Genomic DNA, 21916 nt, shown 5'->3' with positions numbered 1-21916 from the left:
AAATATAAAATTTTACTTTTTTTAAAATTAAATTTTCTTTAATTGAAGTCTGATTTTGTATGGTAGTATAATTTATCTCGTCCCACATTGCTCCCTGATCTATATTATAAATGGACATGGTAGTATAAAATGGGCGACCCAGGGTAGAATCAAGCATACCTTTCTCGGCCTTTTGGCTAAGATCAAGTGTAGTATCTGTTCTTATCAGTTTAATATCTGATACGTGGGTCAATGGCTCACACGATATTAAATTTATTTTTTTAGGGGGAAGGCTTGCAAGTCAGCTTGCTGGCTGGGCCTTCAAACGTCGTCCTTGCGTTGCACTACTGCATGGGCCTGGCGCACCCCACCAAGGAGTGTTAGGTTTTAGACGTGTTTTATGGCTGGAAAGATGTTGATTGGGCTTAATACACTTCTCCCCAAAATCTCTATATATATATAATTAATTAAATCTGTATAATATGATTAGTAGAAGATGCTTACATGATATTCTTGCCAGCTCAACATAAGAACGTAGCAGAAACTATGTTTACTCTAAATTTTTTAATGACAAAATAAAGTTTTGGAGAAGAATACCTACTAGATTCTCTATTTTCTGGAATTAATTCGAATACACCCAATAACATATTCATTATATAATTATTACAAATATATTCCAATTTTACAAGATAGAAAAAATATTTAAAGAGAATAAATATAAAGATTGAAATAAAGTTTTACCAAGTTCTTTTAATTATTGTTATATAAACACGTGCTTTTCAGTATGGAAAGAATATACTTGTTGGAGCATATATTCCTACTGCTGTGACACATGTCTGCACACCCTTTAGAGAGAAAAAAACTCTGCAAAGATTCAATGCACACACCTACACAGACACGTACATCTTGGAGAGAGAAACGAATAAAATTTTCCGTCGGCACAGATGCTGTGTGTTGGGCATGGGAAAATCCGAAAATCAACGATTGCCAGTGGTTCAGCAGCAGCACACTCACGGGCCACGGCAGTGTTTCTCCGTATTATTTTAAACTTGTACGGATCTATATTCAGTCCCGTGTTTAGGGTAATGGAGTCGTGATATATTGGTCCAGTTGATTTGAAGACTAACAGTAACGTATTCTTGCTGCAGGCACAATGTATGGAGAAGGATTCGGCGCTTCTACTTAACTGGTGTTTTGACACTTGTACGTTCTCGTCCTTTGGACAACTTAAGATATTGTACAACACACGTTTAGGCACTGTTGATAGGAACACTGCAGGCTGGGGAGGTGAGTAATTCAAGTCTTGTCATGAGTAAGCTTACTACATGACATCATAGCAAATTGAGTAAGTAAAGTCTCATCGTGCTTACGAGAGAAGATAGTTAGAGGCTTAAGCCAAAAGGTGGCAGACCTCGTTTTTCGCTTCTATATGGCATCTTATGTCATAGAATATTAGGTAATTCCCCCCAATGGGAACAAATTCCCATCAGTCACACTAAGTATTGAATAATTTCCATGCAGTTTTCTAAAAGAACTAACTGTAAAATGTACAGGTTCTTTCTGAATACCTGCATGGGGAGAGAAAGGTGCATGAATGTGTTGGAACTGGTCGAGTTTATGTAATTTTGTGGAAAAGTATGAAATTGAAGTATAGAAATGAATCATCTTCTTATCCCTCAAGGCTTTTAATTAGTGATGATTACCTCTTGTTCTTTCTCCTCCTATCTTCCCATCGTAGATGGCGAATATTCTTGAAGTTTTAGGATTATAGAATATTCTTTAGTTTAATCTGGAAATTGGACATTATATCAGTACCCTATAAAATGTCTATATTTACAAGAAGTCTCGTTTTATGATCCTTCACAATGTAATGATCCTAAGAAGTTCTAATACAATCCCTCCGTGCCCTCAGACCTTGGTGTTTATATCTTGTTCTTAATCGAATTCCAAGATAATTGTATCTTTTCTACGGAGCAATCGTCCTCGCTGCATATTGCTTTTATACTGTTGGTTGTTGCTTAAAGTCTGCGTCCTTTTTCCTCATTGAAGTTCAAGTTTATTCCCCTTTGCAATGTATTGAATTATTGAAGAATAAAAAGTAATGGCATTTGTATATATATAACACACACACATGCATACATATATGCTTGTGTGTGTGTGTGATGAATGAGAGTTATATATGTTGCGTACCTGCATTTGGCCATCTTTGTAGTTTTAGATCATGTTACCTTAGAGCATGTTTCAATTTAGAGGTTCAAAGCTGAGCCAAGATCGCCACCACACGCTCTCTGTCAATATTATTGGTCAAAAAGATTTGAAATAATTCAAATAGAGAGAAAATAAAAATATAGATATTTTAAGTTGGATAAGAATATTGCATCATACCTCGACGAGAAATATCAAACCTGTTGTCTAGAAAATCAAGGCAAAGTTGAGCCCAACTTTGAATCATACTGAATGGCCTCGAAGCTAACATGTTCATCCACCTCCAGTTTTCATTCCCCCTAATGTTTTCTCCGTCTTCATGAAAATCTCGATGGGCGTCTTGGAAGCTAACGTTAGGAAAACCTTGTACCTCGTATCGACAGACGGGGCACGTGTTGTGTAAATGCAGCCACGGGACGATACAGTCGGAGTGGTAGAAATGTTTGCAAGGAAGCTCCCTGACTTGATCCCCGACCTTGAATTCATCCTTGCAAACAGGGCAGCTTGAGTCATTCTTCAAATGTTCGCCACTTATGACCACTAACGGCAGTGCTTCGATGGCTGATTCGGGAACGGGGGGTGTCGGGACTGGCCGGTCGTTCTGAGTCGATTCTTGGATGAAATAATTTGAGTTCTGGCCGCGGTTCGCTGGTCGCATGAACATGTTTTCTGGAGGTGACACCGGCCTTGGGGGGTTATCGGGGCCTATAAATTGTAGTAGTATCAAAGCTCGACGCGATGGACCATGTTGGTTTTCATTGGATTCGTTGTTTTGTTGTTGTTGGTTGACGGAAGGATCCAGGATTTGTGCTAATGACTCTAACGCACGTGGAGATGGTTCGAGTCGTCTAGGATTTGAGACTTCGAGTTCAAACCGAATCTGGCCTAGACAACTCGGGCATAGTATTTCATCTAGGTTGGTGGTCGTGGTCCGAACCGTACGCCTACATCTCCGACACCAATAGTAATGGTACGTTCTCCTTCTTTGGACCCGATTCCCAATAACACCAGAATCGCTTATAGTTGGCATTTAAATCGGAGTACAAGCAATGAAGAAACTACGTGACACTGTAGTTTTTATACATGTATTCGTAGTATTGAATGGAAGGGGAGAAGGAATGGCTTATTGGGAATGAATGAGAGATTCTTTATGTGACACGGTTTTGTTTCTTGTATGTGGCTTATCTTCTCTTTTCTTTGCCTAACCTTTTCTATTTCCGGTAATAAAGGAAGGGATGATTTAGGATCAAGCATGAATGCCAAGGAAGTTGGATATATGGAATTTGATCCTATAAAATAGCAATTTTGTGCATTCAAGAAAACACTCTACAATCAATTGAAAAGTTCATGTATTCTCCATGTAGTTTGTTAATGTTAGATAAATAATCTAAAGCTAGAATGTGATATATAAATTAACTTGCAAAAATTGTTAGTGCCATAGAAGTTTATGTGATAATTTCAAAAAGAGATGCTTCTACCAAAATTTATAATGCTAATGATGGGATGGAAAATCATAAATATTTACGAGAAAAAATAATATTTTTTCATGATTGACCTAAATAAGAGATCTGTTTCATAAAATATGACATGTGAGAGCGTGTCGTAAAATTTTTTTGTCAATTAAGAATGTTAAAAAATAATATGTACTCTTTGTTTTATGTTGTACATGTATATGCAATAAATTGTATGTATTAAATAAATATAAAAACCATAGAAATAATATTTTATGAATAAAATTTCTATATTAAATTAAATGATATAAATAAATAAATTAGAGTATAAATAGTGATATTATATTTTGAAATGAAATAAATAAATAAATAAATATCACCAATATCCAATTAACATAAACCTCTCAAACCGACTCGACTCATTTGACTCGAGCGGTTAATGGCGAGTCGACTCAAATGCACGAGAGGATTGGGTTTTGTCGCATAGGCGGGTCCAATCAAAACTTTTAGCTCCTGTTTTCACCCAATTCATCTGTCTCTCCGTCTGAGAGAGATCACTCCCCCAAGAAATTGACCAATCCCTTCATCCATGGACGATTAGTTGAATCCAAGCCTCAATTTCGAACACAAATCAAGAAAATTCGAAGTTGAGACGCAGTAAACGAGCAAGATTCAGACGAAGTAATGGGTCACACGGTGTTTCAAACACGGCAGACTATGCCACTGGCTCCCATCCATAAAACCTTAACTTTGTTACCGCCCGCCACTTTGTACCGGTTACCGGGTTCTTCGCAGAGAAAGTGCGTTCTGACGATTAAGGCGTCGTCGTCGGCGGTCGTTGACGGTGATGCAGTTGCTAGACTGGAGCGATGCTTTCTGGCGTCACCGCCGGTAACGGATGCACCATCATCGAGTGCTCCTGATTTTGGCCCCGTGATGAAGGGACAGTACGGTGCATTTGGCGCTGTTACTTTGGAAAAGTCGAAGCTCGATTTGACACAGAAACAGACCAAGTCTAGTCCCGAGGTATCTTTGTGTATCATATTTATTCAATTAAGTTGTCAAAACTTGATTTTTTTTTGTTTGATTCTCTCATATTTGGTTGGACCATTAATTAAATTATGTAGATATAGTTCGATAACAATTAGTTATAGGAATTAGTTTGAGTGAAAGTGTGAAACTATTCGTGCATTTCTCGAGCTAATTTTCAGGAGATTATTAGGTATTTTCGCTATTTTTCGAAAACTGGGGAACTCTGTGGCGCATTAAGCTTTATTAGTGCGCTCGGCAAAGTATTGTGATGCTGAGTTCATTTGTTAAAATATATTTGAGAACAATGAGAAGGGGATAAATCCACATCCCGAATTATGCCTATGATGTTCTTTTTACTCCTCTTTTTTAGTTTCTGGCATATGGATCTTTATTTCATGTGAAATTTTATTTCATTTCATGTGTTTTTTTAAGGCACCAACACTTGCTAGTTAAGGGCTCTGAAACTTTATTTGGAAAGTTCCCACTTAATTATATATTCAGTTTAATTTTGTCGTGTTGTTTTGCTTGGCCCAAATAATCATCCTTCCCAATTCCGCACCTGATGATGATGCATGCATGAAAACTCTTTGTTGCACTTTTTGGCTCTTTGCTGTATTAATTGTTGGCATTTGATGCCCTTACTTACTAATTATCTATTTAGTCTTCTAGGTTTGAATCTATTTGGAAGCATGTGCTTCAATCCATTTGGTCTATGTAATTCCCAGTCAGTCTACATAAATATTTACTTGGAAATTTATAGTTTATTGTGTGTTAAATCGATTGCTAATAAAGATCAGAGCTTAATCATATTTAGCTTATTTTTTATATCACATCACACATTCACTCAATTTTTTCCTTTTGAACATGACAGCTTTCTACTGGGGGAGGAGGTGGTAATATCGGAAAGGGTCTCAGTCACGGTGGAGGTGATGGTGGCGATGATGGTGGCGACGATGATGATTACTTTGATAACTTTGATGAGGGTGACGAGGGAGATGAAGGTGGACTGTTTAGGAGAAGAATGATCCTGGGGGAGGTAACCAACTCGTCAGTCATAAGGATTTGCTTTCTGTAGCTGCTTTATAAGTACAAATTTCAAATAAATTTTGCTTTCAATAATACATGGTTTTGCTATAACTTCGAGTATGTTGTGCTTTGCAATTTAGGCTATTCTGACAAGTTATTGCCTAGTTTCACTAAAAAGCGTGTGGCGGCTGCACCAAATAATTTTTCCCTTTAGCACACAGTCACTCACAAACACATTTTATCGGGTGATTTTTGTATTTTAATTGAATTTAATATTTATAGGATGATGCTTTATGTTCTTTACCAGTTGTTTGATCGGAAATTTGTGGATGCTGTATTGAATGAATGGCAAAAGACTATGATGGATTTACCTGCTGGATTACGTCAAGCATATGAAATGGTAATATTTGATTTCTCATCTATACTTGGGCTGGATGATCTAAAAATTGGAAGCTGATGTGTAAAATGCCATTAGGGTTTGGTCAGTTCTGCTCAAATGGCGAGATTTTTGGCAATTAATGCCAGACCTACCACTGAGAGATTCATTTCTCGGTCCCTTCCTCAAGGATTATCAAGGGCTTTTATTGGCAGGTGAATTGTAGTGTCCTTTACTATCTACACTGATATCAAAGATCAAATTTCACTATTGTTATTGTCATTTATTTTGTACTAAGCTTATCACATTCTGTTGATAGCTTCAAGACATGCTCCGTTCTCTTTTTCTTTTGTTTTATTGGAAATAATACATTCCCTTTTCATGAGATCTGAATCACATGGATATCGACTTGTATTAGGAATGTTATATATTATTGACATGATACAATGTCCTTATCCTATAGTTAGGGGTGTTCGGTCAGAACCGAACTAGTATAAACCGAAATAACCGTAATTTTTTTGATCAACCGTACCGACTGATTTTTATGACTAAAACCGAACAAACGAATCGATAAAAAGTCGTTTATTTCGGTCGGTAACAGTAGCCGAAATGGTTGTTTTTTGAGCGTCAGTATGCAGTCTTGACGTTGTCAAGAAATTAGTCCCTTCCACCTTTGCAATTTGGTTTATTCTTTCTGGGATATAGATGTTTGGGTTATTGGAGCTTGTGAAAAGATTCCACCAATACTTTTTCTGGTGTTCCATAGCCATAATAGCTATAAAGGAATTACTCATCATGCAGAAAGTTCTTAAGTTTTTGTACATTTTAGGCCTCTCAAAAACATACTGTACTTGAGAGAACTGTCATCAATTCTTTTTCCTTTTTTCCTTGTTTACTGATGTCGTCTGCGAGTAAAAGTTATAATGCTATTTGTGATGGTAGAGCCCACAGCGTGATGTCTGAGTAAATATATGATTACAGTCGATTGTTTTGATGCTCCTAGATTGTTTGTAAGTGTTATCATCTCCCCAATGCAACTGAAGTTAAACCTAAGATTGTAATTGTTAAGATTGAAACTTAGATCTAACTCAACCCCAAAAACTAGCTCAAGGGGGAAGATTGTTTATTTCTATATATATAACTGCCAAGGACTTAATTCAGCCTATGTGAGCCATCTAACACATTCTCATGCTCAGGAATGTACAACTGGAGCCTGAAGTTTACAAGATATTATCGGATGGGTAGTCCAACACATAACGATAGGGCTCGGCTCTGATAGCATGTTAAGATTGAGATTTAGACCAAACTCAATTCCAAAAGCTAGCTCAAAAGAGGAGAATTATCCAAGTCATATATGCAACTGCCAAAGACTTAATACAGCCGATGTGTGACATCTAATACAACTTCTTCACACTTAGAAATGAACAACTGAAGCGTAAAGTTTACAAGATATTATCGTGTGACCCATAGGGCATTTCAACCGCAATAATTTTGTCATGTCCTTTTTTGGCATGCTTTTTTCTTAAAAAGGTTGCAACTACTTGGTTTGATGCAATTGTTTTACTTTTTGTAAAATCTATCAGCTGCATGATATTCTTGTTGAGTAACAACTTTTAATCATGCTTGCTTGATGATGTATGTACAATTGATAAAATTTAACTTTCATTGTACAATCAATGACTTATCTCGCGTAGTAGTTTTCTGATTTTTATTTAAATAATTCATGTCTATACAGGTTGATTGCAGATCCAGCCTTTTTATTCAGGCTGCTTCTTGAGCAGGCAACAACCATTGGTTGCTCTGTTTGGTGGGAGATCAAGAATCGCAAAGAGAGGTATTGATTTAGAACTGCCATGACGAAGAAAATATTTCTTTTTTCGTCGCTTAGTTGCCAACTGGATGAATACTTGTACCTTGTTGCAGGATTAAGCAGGAATGGGATCTTGCCCTCATTAATGTGCTGACTGTGACAGCTTGCAATGCCATTGTCGTTTGGTCACTAGCTCCTTGTCGTTCATATGGGAATACCTTCCAATTCGATTTGCAAAATACTCTGCAAAAGCTTCCCAATAATATATTTGAAAAGAGCTACCCATTAAGAGAATTTGACTTCCAAAAGAGACTTCAATCGATATTATTTAAAGCTGCAGAACTATGCATTGTGGGATTTACTGCTGGAGCTGCACAAGGTGCTGCATCAACCCTTGTTGCCAGTAAAAAGGAAGGAAGGTAAAACAATTCTGATGTATTTAACTTTAATCTCTATTTTTTTGCATTATTTTTTTGGTTATATCCTGTGCTGCCATAGAATTACAACTACTTGTTTCTCAACTGTTGATTCTGTAGGTTATCTGTGACTATACCATCTGTGAACACCAATGCACTTGGTTATGGAGCTTTCCTTGGTCTTTATGCTAATTTGCGGTATCAGCTCTTGTGTGGTTTTGACAGAGCGGTAGTTAGCTACTTTGATGTCATTGGAGTTACTCTGGCTTTTAGCACAGCCCTGAGGTATGCATTCTGTGCCTGTTGAATCGCGAGCATAGAATGTACAAAAATCTTTGTTGTGAAACTTAATCAATTGCATCTCATTATTGCTCAGTATTGGATAAAGATGGCCTAGTGATTACCTTTTTCTCTCTATTTAACAACAGTCGCTAATGCATGCATTTCGATGGATGATGGCCTTTTGTTTATGTGGTTTAATTGTTCTCTGCAAATGGAAGTACTGATCTTACTAAAAAAAAATGAAACTATTGATCTTTCTCAAAAAAAAAAAAAGATAAAAAAGAAACTATTGATTTAACCTTGGGAGAACTATTTGATTATCTGCTACATGGATGATGGTCTTTTATTTATGTGGTTTATTGGCCATGTTTTCTAATTTCAGTCTGCTTTTCTTGATCGGCTTTTAGGAGAAATTTCCCGCAGAGATTCAATCAATTCGGGAGTCGAATGAAATGCTTCTCTTGCAAGTTACATTTTACCAATTTTCTCTTTAAATGCTTGCAGAATTCTAAATGTTCAGTTAGGAGAGACATCTAGGTTAGCTTGGCTTGGTGTTGAGGTCGATCCATTGGCTCAGTCAGATGATCTCTGGAAGGCTTACAGCAGACCCTCGGAAGGATCCAGAGATCCTTCACAGTCATCTTCAAAGTGGTTCATAAACAAGAGGACTATTGTCTCTGGGCTTGGCCTTCTTGGGATCAAACAGAAACAAAATGATGCAAACTTGAATGGCGAAGCACCTCCTCCCAAGGCTAGGAGAAAGAGAGTTGTCCGGAGAAAGGTGGCCGTGAGTTAACCGTAGTTGCAATTGACCCTTCAATTTTGCAGCTTAGTAGCCCACGAACGGATGCTTGCGATGCGATGTAGTATAAAGCGACTGAATCCAGCGTTTGATGATGCACCATGGAGAGTTATACTTCTTGGATCATGGGACCAACGGTATTATGCTAGAGTGATGCTACTTGAAAAGAATGTTACAAATTTTCGACCTTGTTTTCTTATTTCTGGTCTTTCATTATTGTGTAACAACAAAAATTGGGAGTTACCAACCGAAGGTAAATTTGTTGGTAACCTCTCATTATTCGTTTACTGCTGCTATACTTTTTTCCCTTTTCTTCAGTAAATAACTTATAGATTTGAAAAAATATTATTACAAATACTCTTGTATACCAGACATGAGCGCAATTTCGCAAGACAGAAGCAATGTTCAATACGTCAAAATAAGTGAAATATAAATGTCGAAGAATCAAGTCTGTACAATTAGTGAATCTTCAGGAGGATGCTCACATTATATCAAAATCGTGTCTCCCACCCCTAGTCGAGATACCAAGTGGAGTTCATTAACCCCTTATCTTATTGGGGACAAGGGTAACTTGAGGGGTGCTTTCCCAGAATTGGTGTCAAATTGTTTCATTAGTAGCAGGGTCTTGACAGTGACAAAGGGAAGCCGGTTCTAAGTGAGAAGTTTGTCTTGACAGTGACAAAAGGAAGCCGGTTCTGAGTGAGAAGTTTGTCTTGAGTACCCAACCATAAAGTGAAGGAATGTTTTGGTAAAATACTGGGATTCCAGACAATAGATTCCCAATGAACACATGGGCAACGATCACGAAAATAAGAATAAGCATGATCTGCTCCAAAACCTGAATTCAAGAACCAAGAAGAAGAAAGATAAAAGCACCGTGCGAGGATTCCGTATATTCCAGTAGCTCGTCTCTAATACTCAAAAAAGTTTTGGCCAGTGGAGAATCTATGATCAGCTGTTCAAGCCCATATACTGCTGCAATTCTCGGATGTGTGTTGGTTTACTCTTGTTTTGAGTTGGTTGCTTCCATCAAAGTAAAAACAGTCTACGCTTTAGTCAGGACAGATTCTTTCCTGATTCTTCACAAGCCCTTTCTGGTTTTGGCATCAGATGAAGTCCAGTGATTTCTCTCAATTAGTTTCGAACTGAAGATTATATACATCTAATCCTCATTCTCAAATTTTTTATTTATATTTTTCTATAAAAGAATGCGTTGCTTGTCAGATATCTTTTGTCTCCATTGAATCTTCAAAAATTAAAAAAACGTGTACTTTTTTTAGAGACGCCAACGTAAAATTATACACACATTTTAATGAAGAAGACGAGAAATTTTTTCCCAAAATACAGGCCAAATTAATAGTCCCGCCAATTACTATTCTAAGTCCTTTCTGATTTCACTTTAGCTATTTGTTTCTTTGGCTTCTTTTGCGATGTCTGAGATTCTATTTCCTCAAACGGGAGCACAACAACAGGAGATGCTGGTACGGTGTCCCAACGTTCCTTGAGAAAGTTCATAAACGCCAGGACCATCTCCCTTCGGAACTCGAGTTCCCTTGTGAAGAGATCAAAAATTGTAAATGTAAGAATATATTTGAACGGAACAAGAAGCAGCACGGTTGAAACCAGTAACAACACCAAAGATACCTCAGTTGTTGTCTGCAAAAGAAATCAATGAAAATTCATCAAGAAAGGAAGATGCTCACAATCTGCATATTGAACACTGGACCCTGAGAAAAGGTACCTGAGGATCTCCTGCAAGAATGATTGTACGTATCTTGAGCAGCACAACATTCACATTCTGGAGATACTTCTCTACTTCACGAATGGCTTCTTTGACGGCAATAATTTTCTGGATTGTATTCGATGGAGGCTGATCACGTATTGTAACTTTTCCAAAGAATCTTCCAAGACGACCTTGTTCCTTGAGCCCCTTCAGTAATAACATACTAGCAGCCAAGATCATCAAAGACACCGGGACTACATAGAACATCAAGTTCCTGATAAGAATGAATAGTGGATTTGATTAGCTTATAATAAAAATTATACAAAAACAACAGTGGAGTTTAGTGAAGACAATATCGACAGAGAACGCTACAGATCACCTTTTTACGTAAGTTTGTTTGTGGATATGCATTATTTTCCCCATTAAAGGTCCTTTAGCATGACATACACGAAGTAATCCAACAGGAAATAAAATGAATTAAACTACACAAACCAATAAAAAAAATAAAACCATAGCATCAGTTTGCATGAGTACATCTCCATCTCATTCACAAGAGTAAAGTTGAAGTTCAAAGAAGGCACATGATCAGGCAATATCCAGTTTCATGTAATTTCCAGTTTTCAGTCAAAAGTGGGACACTTTACTTTGCAAGATCACCTGGACAAACGTACCTCAAGCTGTCTTTCTTCATACCAAATTTAAGTTCTCACAAACACACCAAGAACCCAAATATGTCTCGTCAAGTTTCTGATTTTACAACTTATCACCCCACAAGGTCATTAGATTGCCTATACGTCTAAAAAAATTAGTGGTCTGACTAGGTAAGAATACAAGCTGCAGCTTACATCATACTTTAAGACGCAATATTTTTAGTTTCCTCAACTTAAGATTTAAATAAATGAAGTGTATTTCGAACTTTATTTTCTTCACTTTCTCGCTTGTTGCAGAAGTCCTGTATTTTACAAGAATGTTTCTTTATATCTGGCTTTCGCTACTTTTTCATACTGGGCGTCGTTACCCACTTAACTTCATTCTTTAAAATACTACCGGCTCCCAAAAACAAGTACCAGAGGCAGCTACACTTAGATTACAAGTCAAAAACCTTTGAAGTGATTTAATAATAGGGAAACGTGAGACCACTACTCAAAGAAGGCATAGGATCAGGCAATTTGCCAGCTGGAAATTGTGCTTTGCAAATTAATCTTGCGGACTTCAATGCCTGGAGTAGTAGAATACCTGAAGATAAGAGTAGATACAAGTCCAAGAAATGATGCTGTCACAAGCGGATCATCCCAGCGTCGTAATCTTTCAAAACTTCTAGCAGTACAAGTCAGAGGAAGCACAAGTTCCTGAAAATAAGAAACGCCCATATTTTAAGGAAAAGCATAATGATACGAAGCATCATAACAACTCGAGTTATTATAACAATGGGTTTAATATAAACTCATCTCAGAAAAAAATAATGTATTCACATATTACATATGTTAAATACTTATATTATATGCTTCCAGAAGCAGACAAGCAACACAACCCATAAATGATGTCATTTGCAGGGTAAATCCAAATATATATGAAATTGAATAACTACATGCACTCGATTTTTTTTGGATAAATCCTGACCTTAAAAAGGTCAATGTTGCTAGGAATCCCTTCAAGCATTGCAGCATCAATTGTGGCTTGTGTTTTCTCAGCCAACTTGTATTTATCTCTACAAATCATTGCTGCCTTTTCCACTAAAGTCATGTCAGCTACAACAAGGTTTTTGCTAAGGACAACTCCTCTCGAAGACGTGTTCTTCCAAAAGCCCAGAGAAACATTGGAAGCCCATGACGCAGATCTCATCCATTTTCGTAAATAAGCACTACCGTCAACATCATAGACATGAGTAGCACCTTCAGACACCTCACCAATTGGTCTCAAACGTAATTCTGGTTCATCGTCACCCTCTGTCAATTTCTTAATAATGGCTCCACCCCAACAATTAACAGCAAGGGTTTGAAGAACGACATCGCCATATGGTGCATTTTGTAAAAACGAAAACTGAACCAGCTTTGTAGGCTCGTCTATAGTCCTTCTCATGTATTGAAGAGCCTGAAGTCTGGCAATAGAATTTACGGCATGAGCAACAGCTCTATCCTTCCCTTTTTGAGCCCCATATATGTCATAGACTGATGGATCACGGGCTTGGGGACCAAACTCATTTATGAATTTGTGTAAACAAATAACTTCATTGATGAATGCATACCAGCCATCTCTTCTCGTTCCACCTCCCAAGTCAATAAATTCAAGTACCAATGGCGCATACCTGATAGCAAACAAATTAATAAATGGATTATTGACCCTACATTTTGAACCTTAAACCCTTGAAACACTACCTCCAGAACATTAAACATCATGAAAAATGTAACTGAATTGAAGGAAAATAGAAGGCGGACTCTGAGATCGCTAGCAACAGCCTCCCACATAAAAAAAAACATTATCTCTACTATATGAATGTGCCCGTGATTTTTATGGGTTGAAAATAAACAGGAGAAAGTTCCATAAATCGTGTTTATAACAACACAATTTGGTTTCAGAACTTATCATACCCTTGATCAACACAAGTAGTCAAACCAAATGCAGGCAGAGCAGAAAAATAAAAACAGCTAAACTACACACTCAAATACACTTTGAAAGCGCGATAGAAATTCAAAGGACAGCAACCCATTTCCATGACATAATTTATAAGCTAAGATAGGACAGGCAAGCTTACTCACTCCGGCCCGGATGAAACAGAGATTGCAGAGTCAAAAAGAGTTGATCCCAAAGGCCCAACTCTTGCTTTCTCTATTCTCGAACCACTTCTAGTAAGATCCAGCCTTAAAGCATCTTCCTCTCCCATCAAGTTAACTGCCTGACATGGAGCTATAATCTTATCAAACGGGATAAAACAAGGAAAAGAATGACTTTTTTTGCTAAATAAATTGGCCTAAAAATTGTCAAGTTACAGTGGGGCCTTCTTTTTTTCCCAGGCACATTATTTCATAAAGATCCAAATATGAAACTAGTTAATTCTAATTGGTCATAAATTTTATGGATCTGTTTGATGTAGCAATCCACATGGGCCTCCATAAAGTTGAAGAATAAAAAAAGATCTGTCTGTATTCCAAGTTCCAATCACGCTTGCATATGATACTTCCATCAAATTATCCTGTGGTGAGCATCTGTATTTTCCAACTGGATGATGAGTAGTACATTGAAATATTTTGGCTTCCAGGGCGCTTAGGCGGTGATGACATAAAGGCCACTAGTTATAAGGCTCCATATCGTCTCCTTTAGACATCATGAGACATCATGGTCGAAGAAGAATATAGGGAAAAAATGCTTTTGTTGAGAAGAGTGTTTATGTTCTTTCTATTTCAGAAAGGAACAACTTCCGTACAGATAGATAAAATTATGGCAGTAAATGGAAGCATCCCCAGTGGCCATTTTGTGAAGAACGTAACATATTAAAAAGGTAATCTAGTTCCTAGATGAATAGACTTTGGTTCCATCGCTGAACATCTATTTCAATACTCAAAAAGTTAAATGCACTCGAACTCAACCGATGAATAGTAAATAAAGAATCATCAAACTCTGAATATAGATTGCATGTGACTTCAGATAGTAAAAGAAGACTCGATGAAAGAGATGCTGACAAGTAACTGAACACAGTGTAGAAAAATTTGCACTTCAGTTCAAAACTTACGTTCAGAGATCTTTGTGAGAGATAATGAATGTCACCATGTAGCCACCTTGGACACAGAATAAGCAACATTCACAGGTTTTTTAGATTTCATCCATCCCAGGATTGCGGCTTTAAAATCAAGAGAAACACAAGGTGGAAAATAGAAGGGAGACACCAGAGTCGGAAGTATCACGCATAAAGGCACAATTTATGGTTAAATTCAATAATAATGATAATCACTCTAATGCACTCCTTAGCTCCATTAAAATTTCTCTACTGACATGATAGAAATACCTCAAAGTAGAGAGCCTCATCAGTCAAAATGAGTTTTCCAGGCCATGACATGTTATTTTCCCATTTCATCACAGGCTGCTTTCTGCTGGAAGCAAGGCAGAGTATTCTCTCCTTAGTAAAATTGGAAACCTCCGGAAACTGGTAAGACTTCCGACCTTCATGCACTCTGCAAAACAGAAGGGACAACATATGCTGAAATTTGCAATCAAGTATTACATATCCAGAGATCTGTCAAAAGATATCCTTGCAACTGAAAAATGTAGATCTTTATCTTTGAATAATTTGAAAGATTCATAAACTTACACCAACACTGTAGAACATACAAGTGAATTCAGACTATTTTGATATTATCATAAAGAAACAGCTATCTCAACAAATCATGCATAAGAGTTAAGTGTGGAATCTTAAGCAAAGTGGCATGAAGCCAACATAGTGCACCTTAATCTTCTGAACACCGATGCAAGATGTATGCACAACAGTGGAGTTTTAGATCTTGTTTAGATGTTCGTAACATGTAAAGCAAAGAGAGGTTCCTACTCAAAACTAAATGGAATTTGCTCCCAATATCTACCCGAAAAACATAGAAGGGGACATAGGGAACACAATAGGCACACAAATGATGAGAAGACTTGAGCAGAAGAAGCAAACCATTACATTAGAATATCTAGCATTCATTAACCCAGTGCACTTATAAGCCACTTTAATGGATATCTGTGGTAAAAAAAAGTTGAACAAAACTGTCTTTTATGAGTTACAGCCTCTCGGATCAAAATGCTATGTGATCGGCACGATATCAGATTTTTGCTTTTATATTCCGAGAAATAATGATTTTCTGCAATAAAATGCATGCTTTAGAACTTCTCAGGTTAAAGTTGCACAATAATCGGTCTATTACGCCACAAATGAACAAGCACAACTGCAAATGCTGCAAACTAATCTGACCAAGCTTCCTTGAATCTTACCTGAGGAGTTCTTTTATATATGTTAACCATATGCTAAAGGAGATGCCTTGATCATCACCAGAAAGAGCTTTGAAAAGATTATGAACCGTGGGGTGATCAGCCACACCAGACACAGCAGGAGCTATACGAACAAAGGCCTCCTCTCCCACAAGCTTCCTCTTCAAGTACAATAAACACAGATCTTAATATTGATAACTTGATATTTGTGATTATTGAAAACAAAAGTTATATTTTGTGTTAAATCAAGCTGAAGAGGCAAGGGATTTAGTCATACCCCGATTAATATAATTCAAAACTCAAGATCATGAGGACAACAACTCCAAAACAAAAAATAAATTAAATTAGTGGAAACCCATATGGACCACAGTCCACCATTTCTTAATTTTTAAAAACAGATGAAAAAATTAAAATAAATTTCGAACTTTTAAGTTTGCGAACCCAAATACCATCGCATCTAATATGCCCCTTCAAAAATGATGGAAAAGAATTTGAATAATGCATGAAAATAAAGGGGAAAAAACCTAAAAAATATTAAAAGGTATATTTCAATGAAGCTAAGCATCAATGATGATTATTTGTGGTACGTAATCATGGAAAGTACTTTGATTGCAATTTAAAAATTGCCACGCCCTCCAATATCCTGATAGGTAGAAGGAAGCTAAGGAGTTTTTAAGAGAACATCAACATATCATTATTCAAACCCTAAAACCGCAATGCCTTAGACACCCGTAGACCACACATCCATCTCAATCTTCTGACTCTCTATTTATAACTCACCCAACACACAATGTGTAGTTAGAGAGAGTCTTTTGATCACCCACCATATATATTTTGTGAAATCCATTGCAGTGATTAAGAGTAGAATTCAAAACAACTTAAATATCAAAGAAGTAGAATCCACCAACTTCAATTGTTAAACAAGAACACCCTTACGAGAGAGGATGAACAGAGAGAAAGAGAGAGAGGTTTAAGATTTTTCTCTTTGACTTTCTAAATAGTTATGGGCGTTACATGGTCAAGATGGTACCTTTGCACCATCATTACCAAGGAAAATAACTAGTTTTTCAAAACTTAAAAGAAATTTGTAAAAACTAAACATAAAAACAGGGGATGACGACCATGATATATAATTACCTACATGCAGACAATAGATAGATATATAATTACCTACATGCAGACAATAGATAGATAACAACCATCTCAGATAAGGTTTGGTCGCATTTCCAATATTTCTTCTTAAAAGATGGGGGTATTCCATTACATTAATTTGACATAGAATGCAGCTAACATCTCAAGTATCTTCAGCAATTCCAATATCTTCGCTCTCATAAAGATGATTTATTTGGCCTGCCTACGTTAAGATAGACTTTAAAGAAGTTAAAGAAAGAGTAGATGCATATTCGATGTGCCAAGGTGCTTAAGAGATGACAATTCTTACAATGTTTATGTCAGAGAGTACCTGAAAGAAAGTTTTATCCAGCAATTTCTTTTGGTGATCCTTTCTTTGGCTGTAAGGATTCTCCCAGGCAATCATAGTCATAAATATTAGTCTCTGAAATGCAGGTTCCTGATAACAGAGCAAAAAGACTAAGCATAAAAAAATATAAAAGCTAAACCTCAACGAGATTATAGACTAAGAAAAAAAGAAGAGATTGGACAGACAAAAGGTACTTGAAGGAGGTTATTGGTCGAAAAAAAAATCACATAAGATAGTTTGTAAGGCTTTGAATTTCACTGAATGGTGTGTAATATGCATAAAGATAGCACAAAGGATTCTTTAAGAGAGATCGAGAAAGTTACTTTTGACGATGTATTCCAAATTTGTCCATGTTGGGCACTTGGCACACTTAGATCAACTATTCATCAGCAATTTCCTATGCACTCAATTTTCGGCTAAAAACATGGAATTTGTCGTGCATGGGACTAGCATATGGTACTTCACAAAATGCATTATTCTTCAGCTCTTCTCATTAATTACAATGGAAAAGGATGTTATTTTTCTCCATAGAAAACAACAACAGATGCATTAAATATGACTTCATCAACAGATGATGGTTCATCAATTGCCACCTAATCTCAATCAAAACCAGTTCCTAATGAGAAAATATCCAGAAAGAATAGAGAAAAAATGCCCTCACTCATAATAAAGAAAAACTTGCAACAAAAAAATACTGATGCAACTCACAAAATCGAACAGCTATGGATAATTCTAAACATAGAAAACCACTAAATATAAAGAAAATAACGTCAAAAGATTAAGCCTATGAGACATAGAATTCAAAAATAAACATACTATTCACCAATCCACCACACATACACTTTCTTCTATGAGACATCCTATCAACAGTAGGAAAAGGATAACTTGATTTTGGTAGATGGAAGATAATCCACAACTGAAATTGTGTGCCATGTCTACAGACCTTAAGACTGGGATGAACTTCAGCATTATTTCTAGACAAAAACCTGAAGCAGCAATACTCCAACAAGCTACGTGGATCATCATATACAGATTCAGAAACAAGCGCTTTGAATATTTTCTGCATTTTCTGCCCAGTCAACCCATTCATTCTGTATACATCAGAAGCAAATGAGATAAATATTAAATCATTATTTTTTGCAGAATAATTTTGCATTGACCACATTATACATAAACACAAAGCAAACCAATTGACATAACCAGCATACAAATTCCCTAGACACACATCTTTGGTCAATTTCACTTTCACGGTCACTGATTACTACAAATGAAAATAATTGCATTTTCTGTTCACATTCTCCTGCTTTAGACCACTCAAAATCAAAATCATAGTCAGTAAATTTATTACATTATGAAAGAAAGTCTAATTCAATGAATCATCTGAATGAAATTTAGTAAACTGTACATCTAAACAATCTATTCAATTTTGATCAGCCTACATAAAATTTTAAAAAATATATATATGACAAATAAAATAAAATCAATGACTGATGGAAACAAAAATATAAAAAAATGCAACCAGTTACCGGCTGAATTGTTCAATAGAAACAATGGCAGCTTCAGAGAGTTCTCCACCTGGGGTTCTGGAATCAATAGTCGGTTCGGTAATCAAGAATTCCTCCATATTCTGATCATCATTCTGAATATCGGGGATTCTTTCATGAACATTTTTTACAAGTGGAGAAGCCACTTCATTTAAAAATCTTTGGGTCTTTGTCAGCCATTGGTTCACTGATTCTTGTACTAGATCTGCGATCAAATAACTTTTCAATAAAATATTTCTGACATTATGGAACATAAATAAATTTTTTACTGAGCCATGACAAGGTAGCAATCAAAATGAGACTGATAGGAGAAATTCAACTTTTAAATAAGCATCATTTGCTACGATTAGTTCAGAGAAGTAAACGAACTTGGCATAAAAAAACCTTTGACTCTCTTGGAAAAACTATATCTGACTAAACAAGCAATGACCCTAAACCTTAAGCCACCCTTATGCCAAGGTATAAAAAGCTGCAATAATGGAGCGGTCACATGGAGTAACCTTAGAAACTGACTAATATTTCAAGAATATGTGTGGTAATATAATAGTTCAAAGATCCTTGAGAAGCTCTGAGTCTCAGATAATATCTACGCACTGCAAAGGATAAAACTCAGATAAGCAGATGATCCGGTCGATACCACGTGATAAATAGAAAATCCACCAAAATATGAGTCAGTTTAAGTTTTTAAAGTGGTGAATATTACTGCTTGAATGGGAGAAGCACTTGAAATCTCTTAATGCCGTGATGCTCGGAACAGAGTTTTTACATAAGAAAGGGTGCTTGCATGATAGAACATTTATCATGACGGAAAGCAGAAGCATTTTATTGGTTTAGTTCTGCCCCGAACCATTTGGTGCTACAAGCCTACAACTAGTCATCAGTTTTGCATGTATACTACAATAAATCATTTGACGTTGGGTTTGTAAGGATGATCTACATTCTTGAATGTATCTTTTCCACTAGGAAAGTTGACAAACCTGCTTGTTGACAAATCTGCTTTTTTTCTCCATACCATTTTATATGTAGTTCTAATCAACAATCTTTTTTGCTTGTACACTATTCTAGAGTCCTTTGAAGTTGGGGCAGCAAGGATGATCCATATTTTTTTATGAATTATTGCCATTAGGAGTTAACAATAGTGCTCTCTTTCTCCTCACCAATGTTTTCATCCCAGTCCTGGTCGACGACCGAATTTGTTGAGTGATCACTTATTTGAGCTATTTCACATTAACTTGACAGGAGTTGCCACAGTGAAAACTTTTTCTTAACGAATAATTAATATTTTAAACAACATTGCTCTTGAATAAGACAAAAATTTAATCCATAAAAGAATTACACAGCAAAATATACCTATCAAAGCAGTTAAATTTCCACCAATCTTTAACGAATGAATTCAAATATAACATTCAATACCCTGATAAAACTTTTCACCGTAAACCCAATTCTAGCAAAATCAACATGATTAGGACAAGCGAGTAAAATAAAAAAAAAAAAAAACAAAAAAAAAGTTAAATATTGCCGGTGTAGGCTTCATGAACTTACTGACATCAATACCGTTGAGCTTCGGCCTTTTCTCTTCCCAATACTGTCTCACCTGCCCGAACCCAAACTTGTCATCCGTAGGAGGTGGTGGTGGAGGAGGAGGAGGAGGAGGAGAAGAAGAAGAAGAAGAGGAATTTGAAGAAACTGCACTCTTTTCACGGCAGACAATCTTGAAAACTAGCCTCTGTTGGTGTGGTTGCGCCGTAAAATATGGTGATTGCCTCAGGTGGCATCCTCTGAATGATACTTTCGAATTCATAAGTTCAACTATTCACTGCTTAATCCTCTGCGAATTTATCCACCAAAAATTTCAGCTTTGATCTCTAGGATTTCAAGTTTGGATAAATGGAATTCGTTAAAACATGATATTATTTGGTAAAGTTAAATCAAGACAGAGACCGAAGTTGTGCTATCGCGTTTCATTTCGTCTCTCTTTCCTTTTATATTTTTATCGAGCCGGAGATTTGAATTACGTCTGTGCAACTTGTCGATGAAATGGGACTAAAAGTTAAAATGATCGACTCTTCATCATACGTCGTGGTTGGAGCCATTCCATTTGGTATACACGACTCATGGCTTGTGGAAGACTCCTCAAACATATTTTTCTATTACTGACAGATCAACTTTGATATTCACAATAAAAAATAATATTTTTAGCATAAAAAGTAACGATAAAAATTTGTGTGAGGCGGTCTCACGGTTCGTATTTTGTGAGACGGATATCTTATTTGGGTCAACCATGAAAAAATATTATTTTTTATGTTAAGAGTATTACTTTTTATTGTGAATATCGCTAGGGTTGATCCGTTTCACAGATAAAGATTCGTGAGACCGTCTCACTAGAGTTCTACTCAAAAATAATATTTTTTCATGGATGACCCAAAAAAGAGACTCGTTTCACAAAATACGACTTGTGAGACCGTCTCACATTTTTGCCCAGAAAAATTTATTCATTTGGTTCAATTACTTTGTATTCTAATGTTAATTCGACGTTCACGAAAAAAAAATATTTTTTATACAGTAAAACATATGAGGAGATTGTTGTCATTGTAACTCGTCAATGGAATGAGATTAAAAGTTAAATGGACGTCGCAGTCATTCGATTTGATATACATGACTCGTGGCTTGTTGAAGACTCGTCGAACATTTTTCATTCTATTTCTAAAATTCGACTGTTGTAACATAGATAAAAATCAACTCCATAAGTTATTTTCATGTTTCTGTGAAATTTCGGGTAAACTGATTTCTATTGGGAAAAAATGACTTGGGCCCGATTCATTAGAAGGTCC

The 21916-nt window shown here is 36.4% G+C and overlaps 3 protein-coding genes and 1 non-coding gene across 6 annotated transcripts; 2 read left to right on the top strand and 2 right to left on the bottom strand.

Annotated features, from left to right (window-relative positions):
* Positions 1 to 155: 155 nt before the first annotated feature.
* On the top strand, positions 156 to 350 carry LOC140842224 (U2 spliceosomal RNA). Its single transcript, XR_012120354.1, has one exon. It is a non-coding gene; the product is annotated as a U2 spliceosomal RNA (small nuclear RNA).
* Positions 351 to 1443: 1093 nt separating this feature from the next.
* Positions 1444 to 3460, bottom strand: LOC140840636 (E3 ubiquitin-protein ligase RING1-like). Its single transcript, XM_073207818.1, has 2 exons — positions 2365 to 3460; positions 1444 to 2267 (listed from the first exon to the last, which is right to left on the bottom strand). Exons 1-2 carry the CDS (start codon positions 3212 to 3214, stop codon positions 2221 to 2223), a joined length of 897 nt encoding a protein of 298 aa, XP_073063919.1. The 5' UTR covers positions 3215 to 3460; the 3' UTR covers positions 1444 to 2220.
* Positions 3461 to 4107: 647 nt separating this feature from the next.
* Positions 4108 to 9685, top strand: LOC140841976 (uncharacterized). The gene is made up of 8 exons (XM_073209743.1): positions 4108 to 4661; positions 5539 to 5703; positions 6001 to 6093; positions 6169 to 6284; positions 7805 to 7903; positions 7993 to 8298; positions 8416 to 8580; positions 9082 to 9685. Exons 1-8 carry the CDS (start codon positions 4320 to 4322, stop codon positions 9371 to 9373), a joined length of 1578 nt encoding a protein of 525 aa, XP_073065844.1. The 5' UTR covers positions 4108 to 4319; the 3' UTR covers positions 9374 to 9685.
* Positions 9390 to 21082, bottom strand: LOC140841975 (uncharacterized). 3 transcript variants are annotated; one of them, XM_073209742.1, is made up of 12 exons: positions 20628 to 21082; positions 19068 to 19293; positions 18485 to 18632; positions 17524 to 17631; positions 16065 to 16222; positions 15103 to 15268; positions 13859 to 13995; positions 12723 to 13407; positions 12339 to 12451; positions 11121 to 11376; positions 11024 to 11035; positions 9390 to 10931 (listed from the first exon to the last, which is right to left on the bottom strand). In XM_073209742.1, the coding sequence occupies exons 1-12, from the start codon at positions 20884 to 20886 to the stop codon at positions 10830 to 10832; spliced, it is 2370 nt and encodes a 789-aa protein (XP_073065843.1). In that variant the 5' UTR covers positions 20887 to 21082; the 3' UTR covers positions 9390 to 10829. The 3 variants fall into 3 exon arrangements, with proteins under 3 accessions (XP_073065843.1, XP_073065841.1, XP_073065842.1); XM_073209740.1 differs by having other exon boundaries at positions 9390 to 11035; positions 20628 to 21078; XM_073209741.1 differs by having other exon boundaries at positions 9390 to 11035; positions 19068 to 19290; positions 20628 to 21076.
* Positions 21083 to 21916: the final 834 nt, after the last annotated feature.

This window comes from Primulina eburnea, chromosome 9 (assembly GCF_022965805.1).
Source record: "Primulina eburnea isolate SZY01 chromosome 9, ASM2296580v1, whole genome shotgun sequence".
NCBI lineage: Eukaryota > Viridiplantae > Streptophyta > Magnoliopsida > Lamiales > Gesneriaceae > Primulina > Primulina eburnea.
This window is presented reverse-complemented; position numbering and strand designations above follow the sequence as displayed.

Coding starts and splice junctions, on each gene's coding strand:
- LOC140840636 (XM_073207818.1), bottom strand. CDS start 3,214: ATGCCAACTATAAGCGATTCTGGTGTTATTGGGAATCGGGTCCAAAGA. Junction 2,268..2,364: donor GTTTGATATTTCTCGTCGAG/GTATGATGCAAT, acceptor TAATATTGACAG/AGAGCGTGTGGTGGCGATCT.
- LOC140841976 (XM_073209743.1), top strand. CDS start 4,320: ATGGGTCACACGGTGTTTCAAACACGGCAGACTATGCCACTGGCTCCC. Junction 6,094..6,168: donor TACGTCAAGCATATGAAATG/GTAATATTTGAT, acceptor AAATGCCATTAG/GGTTTGGTCAGTTCTGCTCA. Junction 6,285..7,804: donor TCAAGGGCTTTTATTGGCAG/GTGAATTGTAGT, acceptor ATGTCTATACAG/GTTGATTGCAGATCCAGCCT.
- LOC140841975 (XM_073209740.1), bottom strand. CDS start 20,886: ATGAATTCGAAAGTATCATTCAGAGGATGCCACCTGAGGCAATCACCA. Junction 17,632..18,484: donor AAGTTCATCCCAGTCTTAAG/GTCTGTAGACAT, acceptor CTCTGTTATCAG/GAACCTGCATTTCAGAGACT. Junction 16,223..17,523: donor TGGATAAAACTTTCTTTCAG/GTACTCTCTGAC, acceptor TTGTACTTGAAG/AGGAAGCTTGTGGGAGAGGA.